This window comes from Notothenia rossii (assembly GCF_949606895.1).
Source record: "Notothenia rossii genome assembly, chromosome: 8".
NCBI classification, from domain to species: Eukaryota; Metazoa; Chordata; class Actinopteri; order Perciformes; family Nototheniidae; genus Notothenia; species Notothenia rossii.
The window spans coordinates 23,339,221-23,357,165 of NC_136906.1; the positions used below are offsets into that span (position 1 = coordinate 23,339,221).

General features: G+C 41.8%; 2 protein-coding genes across 4 annotated transcripts in view; one reads left to right on the forward strand and one right to left on the reverse strand.

Annotated features, from left to right (window-relative positions):
- Positions 1 to 1,650: 1,650 nt before the first annotated feature.
- Positions 1,651 to 16,286, reverse strand: c1ql1l2 (complement component 1, q subcomponent-like 1-like 2). Its single transcript, XM_079643599.1, has 2 exons — positions 15,116 to 16,286; positions 1,651 to 3,383 (listed from the first exon to the last, which is right to left on the reverse strand). Exons 1-2 carry the CDS (start codon positions 15,722 to 15,724, stop codon positions 3,204 to 3,206), a joined length of 789 nt encoding a protein of 262 aa, XP_079499725.1. The 5' UTR covers positions 15,725 to 16,286; the 3' UTR covers positions 1,651 to 3,203.
- The window catches only part of LOC307015161 (uncharacterized protein), a 77,269-nt gene continuing 62,646 nt past the window's right edge, over positions 3,323 to 17,945 (forward strand). For all 3 annotated transcript variants that reach the window (XM_079643601.1, XM_079643602.1, XM_079643603.1), the window contains exons 1-3: positions 3,323 to 3,420; positions 13,471 to 13,641; positions 14,090 to 14,327. The gene's annotated coding sequence lies outside the window, so the exon portion shown is untranslated. The remainder of the gene's footprint in view (positions 3,421 to 13,470; positions 13,642 to 14,089; positions 14,328 to 17,945) is intronic.

Consider the following 17,945-nt stretch of genomic DNA (forward strand, 5'->3'; position numbering starts at 1 on the left):
CGGCTGAAAGACAAGAGGAAGACGATCACCTCTTATTGAAACACTACTTTTCCTTCCTTTAATGCAACTTGATTGGAATGAGTGTAAACAACTTTAGATAATTTTTTTGTTTCTAGCCATATTTAACGTCAACATTTTAAAGACATTGCATCCATATTGAGTTTGTTTTGGCAATTTTTGTGTAAGACTGGGTCAGCATTCAGACCAAGACACACACTCCACCGCTATGATTTCTGGGAATATTTCACACTGCTTGGACGACAGCCCATTTTCACACAACCACTTTGTTATTCTTTATTCCAAGAGCCGAACTGCGACAATGTGAGACCCACTTTTTCCACGAGCCATGTTCTTCCTTTTTTTGCAAAGCAGATGCTTTTTTGTCAAAAGACGAAGATGAACAGGAAATCAATTTTCAGTTGCCCCTTTACTTCTTTCACCATCACTGTTTGCAAGAAGCTCTGTCAGCCTCAGGTCAATTTGTGCCTGAGAGCCGACACTTCTCACTTTGTGTAAAGCAAAACATTTCAAACAGAATCTGACCTGGTGTCAAACACTAAAACGCAGCCGGTAGATGATTTTTCTTGTTTCCTGTTAAAGAAATAATGTCTTTTGAAATACCCTAGAAACAATTTACAGTTAGTGCCATCAAACAAGACTTTGATGGCACTTCTGCAGCGGGAATTAACTTGTTGTCTGCTAGAGGGAAATGGATGAAATGATACAGGGAGGGTCTCCCTTAAGAGCAAAGTGAAGCGGTCCAACATGGCAGCCGGTGTCACATCCCATTCCTGCCAGGTCTGAGGAACGTCCAGTCCCTGACACTTGTCCAATCCAAGCTATCTCAAGCTTTCTCCTCCAGCTTCACAACGGCTAATCTCTCCTGACACCTCGCACAATCCGGACAGGGAATCACTCTACCCTGAAAACAATCCAGCCCCCTCCCCCCCCCCTTTCTTTCCTACCCAAATCGGCAGCAGCCCCCCTATCCTTCTGTCCGTCTTCCTTATATTTCTCTTTACCCTCTCCCTCCCTATCTATCCCTTTCCCATTACTTCTCTCTGTGGCCTACTCTTTCTCTCGTGTCTCCATCTGTCTTTGTCAAACTATATTCCGCTCCTGTTCGCTCAATCTTTCCTCCACCCTGTCTCCCTCCTCCATCCGCACTTCCTCGCTGGGTATATCATGCCTCTGTTGATGAGAATCTGTGAAAAGACGCTGTGATTGCGAGTGAGGAATAGCCTGCATTTCCTTAAGGACTCATCAGCATTCAAGAACGGCCTTTTACTCCACTGTTGCATGTTGCTAAAGTAGGAAGTCCTTATCTCCAAGCGCACCTTTACAGATGGGAGAGGCTCCACAGGATCACTTAGAGATGGCGCGCATGAAGCATAAACACAGACATCTTTCCCTCGATACCCATTTCCCTAAATATACCATTGTTTTTTTTCAGAGAAAAGAGAGATGAGGGGCTTGCTGATAAAATCATCTTTTAATGTTTGCACTGGCAGGCCATTGTTAAACGTTTGGTTTGAACAGAACAAAAACACATTTCAAGTCATGAAGTCTCAGAAAGCAAATGAGATCCTTGTACAGATCATTTTCCCTAATTAGCGTTTTTTGGGATACAATAATTCTCATGAGACAAGCCACTCAAAAAATCCCATTTATTATTTAAATGTATTCAACAATTCCAAAAGATAAGATAGACAAACATATCATATATTTCATTTACAAGCTGTTTGTTCTTCTCGTTATATCTATAGAGGCTCTCCACCCTACAGAGCACAATCTCATTGGCTGCTGAGGAAAATATCTGTCATTGGCTGTAGCACAGAATAACTCTGAAAAAGGAACAATGTAGCTATGGCACATGCTAAAATGCAGACCCTCACCGGTATGCAGAGACACATACACACTCACACATACGTGCAGTCATGATTGAACAAGTCACTCACCCAATCAATTTCATTCTCAAGCAAGCTGTCAGGCAGCCATGTTGAGTAAATATTACCATAATGCCTGTGTGTCAGTGAGTATGCAGCTAATGAATGGGTGACATCCAGTGAGGCTCAGAGACACTGAAACAGAAAGATTGCCCACTCACTGTTACTGTGGCTGAACGCCCCCTCCACCTCCCCCATCCTTCTCTCCGTCTTTGTGACTTACTCTCCCTCCGCTACAAAAGAGGGCCTCGGAGGTCAGCACAGCAAAGAAGAAGAAAAAAACTCTTCAAAAAGGTTACCTCTGCATCTGGAGATTTTTGCTTCATCACATGCCCGGTGGTGTCGCCGAACAGAGCATCTACATAAAACTAAACATAGAAAGAAGACGATTTGAACTCTACTTTTAATCCGTACAGCAGCAGGATATTGTGTATGTGCAAACAGTGTGAGGTGGTTCGTGGTAAGGATATTTTCTAAATGAGATGTTTCCTTTTTTTAGATACATTATAAGGAATAGTGCAGAATGAATTCTTATTCTCCACATGAACAATATATAGTTACTTTGCTGTACCCAGCGATGAAGAAAAACACCCACTGTCATGAAACACTCAGTCTTACACCGTCTTAAAGATTTCTTTTTCCAGCTGTTAGATGCCTGAGCTGCATCACAAATAACATCTGACAAATCTGTTCTCTCAGTCAAATGGGATATGTTCACAAGGGACAAATATATTCTCTTTTTTTTTAATCTCATCTGTGTAGAATATTATGCATGTCTACAAAATAAAAACACACTCTTAAGGAAAATCGCACGGAACAACACTACACTTGAGTCAATTGAGTCCACCGACAGTACAGCTGCCCGTTGCCACTGTGGAGAGAAGAGGTGAGGTCATCCGCTTTTTGCAGGGTTTTTCATTTTTGTTGATATTTCTGTGCAATGGAGCAGGGTTGAAGAGGACAGACACTGAAAGCGAGGAGCTCCTGACACGTAGGCATTGTGGCGAACAGATAAAAACGGCCCCACCTCCTAAATCCTCCGCCCGGCCCCTCTCAGCGTGTCCTCGGAGGCTTTGCGACAGACTCGGCTACAGAGCCTGAATGTCTCGGCTGATGGATACAAAGCAGAGGTGTCCGTGATGATGGAGAGAATTAGGAAAACTATAAAGCATTCCAGCTTTTAACACACACACCCAAACCCACCCAACTCTTTCTCTCAATCTCTTCCTATCTGACTGTCTCTGTGTCTGTGTGTTCTCAGTCTGCGTACAGGATGAAGCCATTGAAGGTGCTGTACTTGTTGTTGTTCCCTCCGTGGGCTTTGCCCCCGTCCAGTTTGATGTACACCTCGTCCCCTGCGTCCAGATGGAGGATGACGCTGTTGGAGGCGTAGTCGTAGTTCTGGTCTGCATCCTGGGCGATGGCACTGGCACGAACCTGGAACAGCAAGGAGAGGAGAACATGTTGGAGAATGGTAGGCTTGTTAGCTACAGTTCATATGAGGACAGTAACTTAATTAATATGGGAAATTCCCCAAATAGGTTGACATTTTAAAGTTCTTCCACGGGTAGAAAGATTGTCTTCATTATAGAATAAAGACATTCAGAGAATCACATTTCGTTACTAAGGCTGCTCACTCTCCTACATTTGTTATTTTATTAATAGAAAAATGCTCATGATTTTTCAAAGATACAAATCTGCAAGAAGAAACACATAATGGTTGGGAATCTTTTGATATACGTGTTAGTTTTTTTACATTTGTTTGGCTGTTAAAGAAAGTGCAGGAGTTTATGAGAAAACATAACATATTAAAAAAAAATTCCGGTTTCACAATCATAAAATAATATTTTAGAAAGTTGCTGGACTTTATTTGAATAATAAGGTGAAAGCGTTATGCAATATTGTGCTAATTTAGAAAGAAACAAATGAAACCAAGGTCTTTCAAACAACTATTCAAAATGCAATTGCAGTAAAATAGAAGTGAAAAGAGAAGAAAATGTATTTGTTTTTAAGATCTCACTAGATTGAAAAGTCACTATGCTGCTGCACCAACAGAGAGTAACGTGTTGCACAGAGGAAGAACGTGAAATGTACCTTGACAAAATACATTTTAATGTCATAAAGTTTTTTGGCACAAGTAGTTCTTCATATTGATATTAAACGTAGAGCAACCACAGGGTCAGGCCAACCCCAGGCGTTTCTGTCAAAGCAGATTTATGGGTTCAATCAACCCAGCGGTCCAAAGACCTGACACTCGACCTCGGAACAAAAAGTCCACAGAAAGTTTAGAAACTTCGCAACATGGCTGTCTCTGTGGGTTTCAACCTGTGGTATAAATAACAGAAATATATACTAAAAGTGACATGAAGGATGCCCCAGCAGACATATTCCATAACAAATAGTGAGGAGGGACAATAGTCTTTGGAATACCTTTTCATACAATACAGACAGGTTGTGTCTATATTTGGCCCTGTGTAAGTAATATATACGTGTGTGTGTGTGTGTGTGTGTGTGTGTGTGTGTGTGTGTGTGTGTGTGTGTGTGTGTGTGTGTGTGTGTGTGTGTGTGTGTGTGTGTGTGTGTGTGTGTGTGTGTGTGTGTGTGTGTGTGTGTGTGTGTGTGTGTGTGTGTGTGTGTGTGTGTGTGTGTGTGTGTGTGTGTGTGTGTGTGTGTGTGTATGTTTATGTGTGTGTATTCTGCCAGCCTGGTTATAGAACATTTGGAGCAGTTTCTAAATAACCTGTCCTGACTCATTAAGAGCGCCACCACAAACATGCTCTATCTCTCTTGGGAGGTAAGTGTAGATGCAATGCCAAGTGGGCGCTGAAACAATAGCTCTGTATGATGTAGAGAAACTAACTGTACATGTTATAATGAATGACTTGCTTGCTTGAAAATGCTGTATCACAAGTTGCAATTTTTAAGACATTTAACTGATTGTTCTCTTTGCTACACAAAATACAAAAAGGGAGGATGAGTAGAAGTTTAGGGGGGACATAAGTGACATACAATGAAGGTCTCAGACTGGATGTTGCCTCTGTCTGTCTGAGTTACATATTTTCAGTGTTTAGTATTTGGATGACAAAGAATGTTGAGAATAAGCAATCTTTACACAGCAGAACTAGAGTAGTTGCGTGAGTATCAATTGGCAAAGAACAGACTGACAGCGAGAAGCCACAAAACAAGGAGAAAGATAATCTGGCTGGAGTTCAGGCCTGGCAGAGCATCACAGATCTTTGGGTCTAAGGGTCAAAAACTGCAGAACTTCATTTACATTATCTGCCAGGTAACTTTGGTCAACTAAACTTCACTACAAAAATAGTAATTATTACAACTGTCCACCCAGTATAGATGCAAAATGAAAATATAATGTTGCTACTTTAATCAAATAGGCATTGTTTAACAATTCAAACAACAAAAATGGGCCATTCCTCAAAGCGCACACTCAGCGCAGTATCTCAGTAACTAACAAGGATAACTGCAACCCAAAAAGATCATTATTTTTTCTCTTGAGATAAAAAATAAAGTTCTGTACATCCTTAAAGGTATCCATTGGTTAAATTAGCCAATTAGTCGCTTAGCCTGGTCATTGAGGTTGAATTAAAATCAATAGTTTACGTGCATTTGAAGTATTTTTCTTGTGGCTCATTATCGGGTCTCCTGGCCCTTACCTTGGCTCGCTGTTTGTCCACACAGCTTTAAATAGTGGCTTTTAAAGAGGGTTTCGACAAGCAGGCCAAACAGGAGGAATAGAGGATGCCCAATAAAAAGTTGGCTTATTTAAGGAGTAGACACAACAGGCATATTAACAAATGTTCGGAGTGGCCAGCTACAGACAGAGACCTCCTGCCACATTGCCAAAACTAACAGGAGCAGCTTCTACTGATTTTAAATATATTTAAGTCGTGTTTTTTGCTATATTGAAATAATCAAGCGTTTGTTTTTATTTTGGTTTGTTCCCTTTTTGTTCTTGTAGTGTTTTACAAATATTTCATAATTACCAGCTGTTAGTACGTTCTTCAAATTGACTTTTCTGTTTAATATTGTTCTTACTCTTAATGCTCATCATCATCAAATGATTTTTAACAACCTGTGTTGGAAACATAAGTCTGCAGAGGTGTGTCTTATTAACCCAAATCATTGAACAGATATTTGGAAGCCATTTGGAATCATTAAAGTTGATTTACCATATCTTAAAAATCCGCTCATAAATCCGAGAATAAAGTTATTTCTAAAATATTTTTGATTATTATTTTTGTACCTCTTTGTGTTTTAAAGTATTGCACAATAAATCAGAAATGGCGCATGGAAAAGGAGATGCACAAAGAACTTTAGGAATAACTGGTGAATGCTGTTTTTCTCTTGAAACCAGACACTTTTGGATTTTAAATGGTTAAAATAGTTGTATCCAGATTATGTTAATTGAAAGATGTCTGTTAGTGTCAAGGGATGTTATGTGCCAAAGGTCTACTGTCCACCTGACATCATGCTTCAACAGTATAAAAGTGATTCAATTTAATTCAATATACGTCTGAATAAACATATATTTATTGTCATTACATTTCCTTACCTATATATTCATACCATTTGCTTTCAGTAAATGTTTTATTTACGTCTGTTTTAGACCTATGTTGAGTTCTCTAAATTAATGTTTTAACCGTTGGTGCATGGTGTCCACTGAAGTGTACCAAAGTAATTCCTTAAAATAACATATTTAAATTAGATGTTTCACTTGTTTAGTAGTAGTAAGTAAAAACAATCAGAATAGATGTTATGAATTTGTGATTGAATAATAAAATAGAAAATGTAAATTGTACATGAACTTCATATTCAGTAGTTTGTTTCAATGGAACAGTAGGCTATATGAAGCAGCAATGTATTCCTGAAATGTGCTTTTTTCCCCCAGTTATACGCCAGTGATAAAAAACAAGACATTTCTCCACCGAAGCATGTAAGCAACCTAAATACTTTTCTCCTTATCAAAACATCGATAAACAGTGAGAGTTACGATAAGGTAAATCAGTCTAACCAGCACCCCTGCTGTAAAAAACATTAAGGCGTGAAGGTACGTGATATCTGACATTGAACCCCCCCACAGCAGGCCGCAGGACATCTGCACAGAACATCTCTTCACAACACTTAATCTGTGGGAACATTTCTGCTGTTATCACCACAAAATCACCTGAGAGCTCTCAGTGTTTTTTGTTGCTGCATGATAACAACTATGTATGAGCATTATTTACGCTGATTGTCTGTGATTCAGCATTTGATATACAGTAGGAGTATAGACTGCAAATATATTCAAAAGTGTCACCGCAATAAAATACTAACATTTTCATTTACTTGCAGATTACTTTGCTTTCAAATCATTGTGAAGCTTTTAGTCATACATCAATATTTTTGCTGGATTTATTTTCCTCATGCAACCAATCAGAAATGGTCTGAATGATTTTCAAAGGGAATCTGTCCTTTGCGTTGCCTTCGTCTCAGTGTGTTGAAGCAGAGACGAGCAAGGTTGACACTTTTTCAGCCATCACAACAGAATTATTGCCAGTGATTTGAAATAAAAAAATATTTTTGTAATGGAAGGTTACACGAACAAGGAAAGGGCTTTTAAAGTGAGCCAGTTGAAATTAAAAGAGCATCAAGCGTGGGCGCAACACTTGAAGTAAATCTTTTTTCGGTTGATTCATTTACGTCAGCATTTCGGTCCAGCAAAGAGAGAAAAAGACTGTTCTCTGTATCTTCGAATCACCTTCCTTATGTTGAGAGAAGGATAAGGGTGTCTGTAAAGGCTAATCTGAATAATTAAATTCTGAGGAGAGTTGTTAAGATGCAGGAGTAATATATGGAATATTGTACTTTTTATTGTTTATCCTCCTGATTAAATCTAGCACAGCTCATATCGATGTGCAAACAAAGCCTCCTGTTCAGATTCTGAGATGCAGGCGTCCGGAGCATATTAATAGCGTGCAAAAGTCAACACCATCCTATTAGAGGTTTACCGCCTAGGGTTGGTGAGGAGGCGGCTGATGGTGGCTCAGGAGGATTTGTCAGTTGGGATTTTAATGAAACTTTATCAAAATATTTGCTTTGGAGGTGTTCAATCTGAACCTTGGGACCTCTGGCAATGTCACAGATGTGTAATGTCTTTAAATTACTCCCTTCATTTGCTCTTTAAGGAGTTAAATGTAAGCCGTCATCACGTGCATGATTTATGTGTTTTTTTGGGATGGTGAAAGACAATATAAATATCATTCTTTTAGCAGAGACAGTATGAGCTTAGACCTGGTGAGAGAAAGCTTCTCTGAAGTCCTTCCTGTTCTTCCTCAATGATATTTTTGTTTTGTTTCTTTGCTCTAATGGTTTTTATCCCCTTCTGAGACTCACTGCTGTTGTTTAGGCCTCCTTCCTTTGCTTTCAAGGACAAGCGTGCATGAATAAAGCCTCACTATTTTGGAAATAATGATCAGTGAGCTATTTTTCTCTCTGGTTTTCTCAAGTGCACACAAGGCACTTGTTAGGGATATGAGGTTTAAATGCAGTGTATGGCAGACGTATAGCGAGAGGTGAGCAGGACTAACAGCCAACTGGCAGTGCGTGACCTTGACGCGGAATATGTAGAGGAACTTTGACAAGATAAACAAAGGATGAGGCTGTAAGCGCCCGCTCTGGCAATTGTAAATGAGGTGTCAGGCAATGTTGTCTTCCTTGTGGCTGCTCGTGCGTCTTTGCATCCGTCATATCGTCAACGTGATGGCTTTGATTGAATAATATTCTGAGTGGAGACACAGAAAACTCAAGGCTGCACTTGGGCTTAATAGATAATGCGAGCTGGGAAAAGTGAAGTGTGGATTCTCTTAACATACACTGTATAACTGTAAATATGAACATTGCATAATTATTATGTGAGGAACACTGACTGTCACTTCTGCAATCAACCTCTATTAAAAAGACATTATTTTTATTCTATTCTAAACCCTTAATAGAACTGTGTTTACAAAAGTCATGACAATTTGAGGTTTCATCTGTTGTGTCTGGTGCAAGAGAAGCCTGTAACGTCCCACTGGGACATCTTACAAGAGGCTTTGTCACGGTGACAAGGACATGTCTCGAGGCGTCTCTGACAGGGATTTGTTGACTTGATGTTGAGCCTCCATTTTGCATCAATGAGTCTATTGGTCGCCTTTAAATCAAAGTTTACTGTCGTCTAATTGTGTTTGAACATTCCAGCTGTGAACTGCATGCGTAATAGCAGCTTAGATAGCGTGCCACCGCTATTGAGCCTGGTCCAACATTTCACTGCTCCTCACTTACAAACACACACAGGGTGAAGGATAGACACACACGCACACATACATCCACATCCATAAGATGCAATTTAACAGAAATAATGAGTACAGGAAATTACAATCGGTTGCAAGTGAATTGTAGTGTCGGAAAGTGACTCGTCTTCCATGTGTTACAGGTTTATTTGTCGGAGGAACCTAAGTGAAAACATGATAAGAGGAATGAAATGGTAACAGGAGATTTGCCATCTGTCAGACGAGAGTTGGAAAAAGCTTCCTGAATTAATTTCACCAGCTGTTCTCTTTGTACCTGCTCAGCCTCCTTTGAAACAGAATGACTTTGCAGCACAAATCTCTCGCTGATTATAAAATTGCTTACACTAATGCTAAAGGTGAGTCTGGTGCCAGACATTAGTTCATTAGTTTATCACATGTATTAATCATACGTGATCCAAATGCTGTAGAAGTATTCTAAGCCAGAATAACAGTATTGTAGGAGTGGCGTCAAAGGGGAAGCATTCCACACAGCTTTTTATTGAGAGCCACTGAAAGGTGCTTGTCGGAGGAAGCAGTGGTGGGAAAAAGAGGCATGAACTTTGACCTTCGATCCAGCAGCTCTTTTCTTTCTTGCCTGACTCATCACGCTCAGTTAATTACTGTGCTGTCTGCCTCCAGCCACAACACGGAGACCACAATCACGGCTCCCAGCATTGTCTGAAAGGACTTTTTCTGCAAATATTTCAACCTTTGTTCACACTAAGCCTGTTTCTTCCGTGTGCTTCCTAGTTACCCTGGGGCACTGAGATGTTCCCCCTTTTTTCTTAAATGAAAAAAAGACTCCTTTAAAATTAGGTTTCTGTACAAGTGTTGGATCAAAGGCAAACTGTAGGCTTTTCCTTGACATGCTACTCCATACAGTAGCCGATTCATCTTCTCTTACTGCGTTGATGTCTTCTGCCCATATTAATTTCATGAGGGGGGGGCAGGAGGTGTTAAACACATTGATTTATGAAGGAAAGTGTGAGTCATGTAAAGCCATTGACTTGCTGCTTTCCCGTGAAGAGGGAGAGGATAATTGTGGGTATCAGTGAAGAAGACTGAATTCGGGGGACGGCTAAATGTCAGGGGCGTAGGGAGCGATGGAGAGAGGGATGTTTGCATAAGAGGGCCAGGAGCACTTGTCTATCTCCCATATGGCCCTCATTATAATGGAGAAGTCTTGTGAGTCAACACTATAGCATCCTTGAGTCAGCCAGCCACAGGAGACGATCCATAGACTATTTTAGACTGTATGTTTTCAGTCGCAGTATTTCATGAGCTTCCTAATCGGAGATGCCAGTGTGTGGATTGTGAGCAATAATTACTTTATATATGGCCATCTTAGTGTCAAAATGGTTTCAAGTAATATAGTTATTACAGACAAGTGGTGGGCAGTTTTCGAGCAAATTTTGAAACTTCACCAATAAATGATAGATTTCCTTCCCGTTGCTTGCGGATGACAGCCCGATGTCATCTTGACATTTCCAATCTGTGTGGTATTTCCTAACAACATGAGCCAATCTTCATTTGATAGCCCTCGCACCTAATTAGACCAGCTCTAATGTTCCACTCGGCAGAGTGTCAAATCCAATGTCCAATTACACAGCAGATCAAGGCCAAAGGTCCGCCTCCACTACCTCTCTGGCTGATTATAAAAGATATGCCACGGTATACATCACACAGAAAGAAATGGGTCTGTCAGAAGAAGGAAAGTGACGCTTACATGCAGGCACACGAAGGCACACATACACATAAGGGGATCAATACCGCAGGCAAAGAGGCTGAGGGACTCTCAAACCCTGTCTGTCTATTTCAGACAGAGTCTCTCTGTTACAGCGGGCAGACACACAGAGGCCTCTCAGTACTGGAGTCAGACCACGATGAAGAATAGCAGGTCTGAACCATACCAGAATGTTAAAATCAATCAAGTCTAAGTATTGCTGTATGTGTGTTTAGATGCCTGTGTGTTTAATGCTTGCAATCACATTTTTCCTAAATTCTCTCACTGAAAATAAAAACCAATAATGACCCGAGCCCCTCGTGAAATCTGACTTGGTTATTTACACCTTTCCTTTGAGCGTATAACCTGATCAAACAGAGCAGACCTGCTTGCTGACGGCTCAGCTCCTATGTTTAATGTCGGGATTGAAACCACATGCTAAACACAATGCGTGGCTTTCACCTGAATACACAGCAAAAGAGTAAACAGTCTTATGTTTATGCATACCTGACCTTAAGAGGTGCCTATGACGGACTGTGGGGAATGGTGTTAGAGGAAAATGACACGTGACTGAAGTCAAGCAAAACTTAAAAGGTAAAAGGAACCTCTCTCCACACTATCCAAGAAATTGATGGCACACAAACTTATTCTGTTACAGTGCAATGCATCACTTGAGAGAAAATGAAGAATATTGATGGCATTGTGTGTAAGCAAATCAATTCTGCAATACCACAATATGAATCCTGCTTTAAAAGAAAAGTTCTCCTTTCAGGACTAAAACTTTCTGCTCCTTCGGAAAAGTGAGCTCCTGTAAACCTGACATAGAGGAGAGATGGAGGGCAGTGCACAGTCGGGGTGGGTTGAGGCAGTGGGTTAGGAGGGCGGGGCGGAAAAGGGGGTGGGGGGGTTACAAGCGTGCGCATGTCTCAATGTGTGTGTATGTGAGGAGGAGACTGCAGCGGTAATTGCTGAGGAAGAGCCATGTGCACGAAGGACGTTGAAGCTTATTAAAGGAGGAGACAGAGTGATTATTCACTATGGTCCTCTTGAGAGACTGACGCTGAAGTCATTGCTTTTAATTAACTCTGAAACGGTTTTGCGGATTAATAACAATATTAAGAAGGGAATGGAGAGGAGAAGCGCAAACACATTCTGGATCTGGTTCAAGCTTTTTAATTACAATTAAATAGACTCTGTGACACAATAGCACCATAACTATGTCTTCTCTGTCCTCCTTTCTTTCACACTGCATCCACTGCATTTGTCTTCATTGTCTCTGCTGTGTCTCTTAGGATGTGTCCAAGGCAGGTTATAGCATTGATTTACTGGAGAGAGTTTAGAAATGGTTGGGATAGTTGGCAGGCGTGTAAGAGAACAAGCGAGAAAAGAAGCCAAAAGAGTGTGTGGGGCTTGGAAAGCGGATAAAGTGTGCTGTGCTGGAAATAGATTTCTTATTTGTTTCAGGAAGCTAACTTTTTGGTTTAACTTGAAAAGTGTCAAAAGTTGCAATGACTTGTGTTGGGATTCTTGTGTTGAACTCTGGAACCGGAATAAGAGTGAAATAAATAAAGTAACCCGAGGATGCCGATGGTAGACAAAGCTTGTAAGAACCCCTGGAGTGGGAGGAGCACATGCTGGAGTGAAACAGCACTGCAGGGCTTGGAAACACGCTGCTCACTAAAGCCAAAAGATGATAAAATACTAGTATTATCTGCAATTCCCTGACCTCCCTTGTCCCAACTCACAGTGTAGCTTTTTGCAGCCTTAATGAGCTGAGGAAAGTACCAGTGTGACTTCAGTTTGACTCTCAGCACTTCATCAATGATGAAGCATAAGTTGGCCCAACATTTATAAGCATTTACACAGATGAAGGCTCCGGGGCCTTCGACATCAGCCAAACACACAACCCTAATAAACACCACAACAAGAAGACGGTGTGTTTATACCAACTCTGCATAGGACAAAGGAGGAAGACAGGGACTCAGTTACCACTTTATAAACATTACGCGGGTCTCTGGAGAAGAACACTGCGTGCGTCTAACTTAAGTACCCCAGCAACCTCCTCTTGGGAGCACAATGAAGCGGGAACAGAAGGCGTTTTATAGGAACATATGTTCTTCTTCCCCTATTATATATCAATGTTTTTACGCCCACCCATAAACATTACTGTTGAGTGAGACATTAAATATAGAAGGAGATTGCTGTAACTCTCTTTTTCGTGCTGGGTGTGAACTTGGCGAGGATAAAGAAATTAACCTCTGGCAGCCTCAGTGAGACTGCAGGTTCAGCATACAGAGTCCAGCTGTTATTTTATCTCCATGCTGCACATATATACTTTTACTGCACAGTTCTTAAAATGTGAGGCCCTGACTGCCTTCTGCTTTAATTAACTTTGTGCTTATTAATCTACATGATTTTCTTATATATTCAATTTGGCAAAACATTAAAACCATATGAAATTCTAATTGTTTCATAGCAGCAGAGTTGAACCATGGCAGAGAGGCTGCTGGGACATGATGTGAAGTGACAGTAGGAGGATGAGATATGGTATATTTGGACTTTATCACCTCTTCTCAATGCAGGGCGAAGAAGAAACCTCAAATGTTCATGAAATGGACTACAAATTATTAATTTCCTTTGAACTGTGGTAAGTGTTTTCTCACGTATGTACAGTTAGAAAAATGTCAATACAATTTCAATACCATGTTGCTATACAATTGACTTTGAGGACAAATATATCTTAAAGTATACTTTGCATGCAGTTAAAATAAAGAAGTGTGAAATACAAAGCAGGCTACACATAAATATCTCCTTTCTCAGGATTCCTTATGATAAAGACAGACTTTAAGTATTGGTAAAGTTTTGCAATGTTCCATTGTCACTGATATTAGTTTTGCAAATGTGAACATTTGAATGCATCATAAAGCCTTTTTCAACGACCTATTACTTATTTTTATTTATCTTTATCGTTTTTCACGTCAGTCATAATACTGGCAACCAACTAAGCAATATGATAGAGCCACAGTTTTAGCAAACAAATCAAACATTATCTGCAGCGTAACATCCATATCTTTTTTTTTATTTTGTTTTTACAGGCAAAAATTTCGGAGCCACTTTGAAGATAAGAGATGTGACGGCTGATCGGAACTACACACATTAACCAACCTGAGAAAACCCTCCGGGGCGCACAATAAAATTAGAGCCCTATTAAAAAGATGCATCAGAGAAGCCGAGGATAGATCATGTCAACGTCCTAATGTATTTAACACGACTGCGAAGACCGATGTGGGCAGCGGTGGACAGACAGCACAACCCGGAGTCCTTCACAGACAGGTATGGTCCAAACATTCGGAGCAAAAATGCAATTTCTCCCTCAACTTAGTGCAGACAAGCAACCAAACACCTGGTCTAAAAGTTATCGGAGATGATTGTTGTAAAAAAAAAACGGAAGATATATATTTTTTTTGTACACACATAGGCCTAGTCTTTTATACAATTAAACATCTATTTATAATGATACAAATACATGCTCAACTTTAATAATAACTATAATTATAGTATTAGCAGGAGTACAATACACAAAACAAGTAGACTCGTGATAACATAAATTAAACGGAGGCGACCGCGTTAACAACTCCAGCCGATTATTTTTCATCCTCACTCTAAAACTCCGTGAATACCGTCACTCCGGCGACAACTGCAGTTAAATACACCGTAAATTAAGCGTAATGGCTACAATTTCGTAATGCTATAGTGTAAAGGCACACAAATCGGCTCGCGCTCCATGTTCAGCCCAAACTGTGACCGTTCTTCGGCTCGCGGGACGCGGCAATGTCAGGACGCATCACGCGTAGAGGGGACGCGGCTGCAACCAGTCAACACATCTTTATCTCCAGGCGCGCGGGGTGCCACAGCTGTGCGCTCTGGGCTTTGGAGGCGCACGACAGATGCGCACCCTTGCCTTACTATGTCACTTTTTATACACTGGCTTTTTGAGAAATGACTTTCTTACTATGTTGGTTTTTAAGCAATGGAGAGGAGGAAAATGAGAATTAGGGCAGAACGTGGCTTTTCTTACACTGAGGAAAGGAAACTCAGGAAAAGTTTTTCAAAGCACTCACCTGGCCATTCTTGCAGAGGTCTGCCCACATGCTGGTGCCATCCCCTCCTCTCATCAGCACATGGTAGATAAAGAAGTATGTGCCCGGTATGCTGCAGATGAATTTGCCAGAAATGCCATCATAGTTGTTGCCCAGGTTGGTGACCACATCGTCAAACTTGAGGATCTCGTAGCCTTCGTGGGGGTTCTTTAGCCCCGCATAGAAGGCAACCCGAGGCACCGTGCTGTAGGTGGCCGTGCTGATAGCTCCGTTCCCTCCCAGACCCAAAATCCCAGTCCTTCCCTGATCCCCTCTGTCACCAGGAGGCCCCGCAGGTCCGGGGGGCCCCGGTTCTCCCAGTGGCCCGGGTGGTCCTGGCTTGCCCGGCCTGCCAGGCTTCCCCTGTGGGCCCTGCAGTAAAGTGGAGGGTGGAAGCACGTTGCTGTTGTCACTCAGCGCCTCCGCCTCAGCCTGGAGCCCGGTGGAGGTGGTGCTGCTTGCCGGCGTCCCCTTGTTCAGGTAGGGGTCGCACACCATACGACAGGTGCCCAGCATCTCATAGTGGCTGGCATCTGTACCCACAGAGCTGACGAGCACGGGGATGAGGACCACCAGCACCAGGACCAGCATAACCCCTACAGCAGCCGCCACCAGGGTCTTCCTCCCGATGCTGAGTCGGGGAAGGGGCTGCGCTGCCAGCGTGGGTCTCCCGGGGGCAGAAATGGTGACTGCTTTGTGTGGGGAGCCTGCCAGCGTCGGAAGGGATCCGGAGATCCCGAGAAGAGTTGCGAGAGGACCGGAGAGTGTGTGAGGGTGAGACAGAGACCCACATACACTTCTCACTGCTCTGCCCAGTCACTCCAAAGTTGGCAAGCAGTCACTCACACATGCAAAAAAAGACCCAGGGATACCCAAGCATACACGAGGAGACATTCATCCCGCACTTACAAACACAATCCGAGAAGAAGCAAGAAGGATGCAGATCCCAGAGGAATGGAGTGAGAGACAGAGGGAGGGAGGGAGGGACAGAGAGAGAGAGAGAGAGAGAGAGAGAGAGAGAGAGAAAACGATGAGAGTGGGTGAGTGTCAGAGATACAGAGCAGCCACTGGATCTGTGTGAGTGTGTGTGTGTGTGTGTGAGTGTGTGTGTGTGTATGTGAGTGTGTATGTGTGGTGAGTTTGTGGTGCCGGATTCTCAGGCTTGGCTTTTTATACGGCAGTAGCAGTGGAGCCCCCCCCTTCTCCCCCTTGCTCCCCCATCGAGTGGAAGGTTGGTGTGGTTACATCCCCTTCTCTCTCTCTCTCTCTCTCTCTCTCTCTCTCTCTCTCTCTCTCTCTCTCTCTCTCTCTCTCTCTGTCCCTCTCCCCGACTCTCTCAGAGGAAGGACTCTCATCAAATTGCATTTCTTTCTACTACTCTCCTGAAACCACCAAGGAACTAACAGCACCCCCCCGGACCATCTTGATCCCCCTCTTTCATTGCTCCTTGTTCTTCTCCCCTTGCTCTCTCCTCCTTCTCCCCACTTTTGATGCTGTTTCTCACTCCCTTTGTTTTCTCCTCTCTCTCATCAGCATCCAGACTCTAAAAATAAAGATGGAGCTGTGGAAAGACAATCTTTTTTTTCTTTTCCTGGAGGTGGTTTCTAGAGATTTGTGCATATATGCAGAAGACAACACTTAAATTGGCTATGCCAGGAAATGCTAGCAGCTTCTTAGATAATTTTTTTTGCTAATTATGAAATGAATGCCAAGAAGGAATTATTGAGCCAACAACTTGAACTTCATAATATCAATTTAACATTGCAGTCACATATGTAGGAGAGGAGCCTACAACCTTTCAAAATGATCTTAATGGCACATCACATGGGGCCACTTTTTAAGGGTAAAGGAACCAATCTATCTTTCTGCTGAGAGCCACAGACATTGACACCCTTCTGCTGTTATTTCATTCCCCTCTTTGCCTTTCTCCCCATGTCAATAACCCCGTTTCTCCACCTGAAAGCACTGACACCATTCCTTATTGGTGTCTTTTTTTAGGTATTGATTTCATGTTTTTTTTATCAAATCAAGAGTCCTGGTTGGGAGAAAAAAAAAATCTATATTGAGCAGTGATGTCATTTATTTGACATTTTCATCGCTTCGAGTGATGGTAAAGTAAGAAAGCAAATGACAAAGGCTCTTTGGCGAACGAACATAGTCGTCATGTGAGGCGTTGTGTTGCGGAGAGGTTGGTCTTCAGTGTTTTTTGCTCTTAATACAAGTCTGAGCTCAAAATGGAAGAATAAATCAAGTTGGATGGAGAAAATATGGTATATCATTGTCAATATGAACTGTTGATTGGGAAAAACGTCTTCATGTCAGCTTCTCAGAGTCAATGGTAAAGACAGCAGAGGCGTATTTGCACTGATATCGCTGGCTTTGAGACCTAAACTGAAGCCAATACAGCTGGTAGCTCAGCACACAATCCAATGATGTGCTGCTCAGGGTCACATTCATGTAAATTATCCATTTCAATATGTAGTGCCTGAAAAAAAAAAAAGTATCTGTGCCTGTATTCATTTGATAATTTGATATTTTGAAAGTGAATGCTTTGAAAGTGAAGTTTTTATTTTACGTTATGTGAACACAATTCTGGATAAATTGGCCTTTGAGAGTCCTCAGGTTTTTCATCCTCCACTTTCACTTCTTTATTTACATTTCTGCAAATTATTGAAATCAGGTGGCGTAGTTATTAGTTGGAATAAAACTCAGATTCTTGGCTTTCACATGGTTGCCAATTCCTGGCTCAGATAGGACAGTTTGTGCCTGAGCTGGGCCGAGCTCCTGTGACGGATTGAGATGGATCAATGAG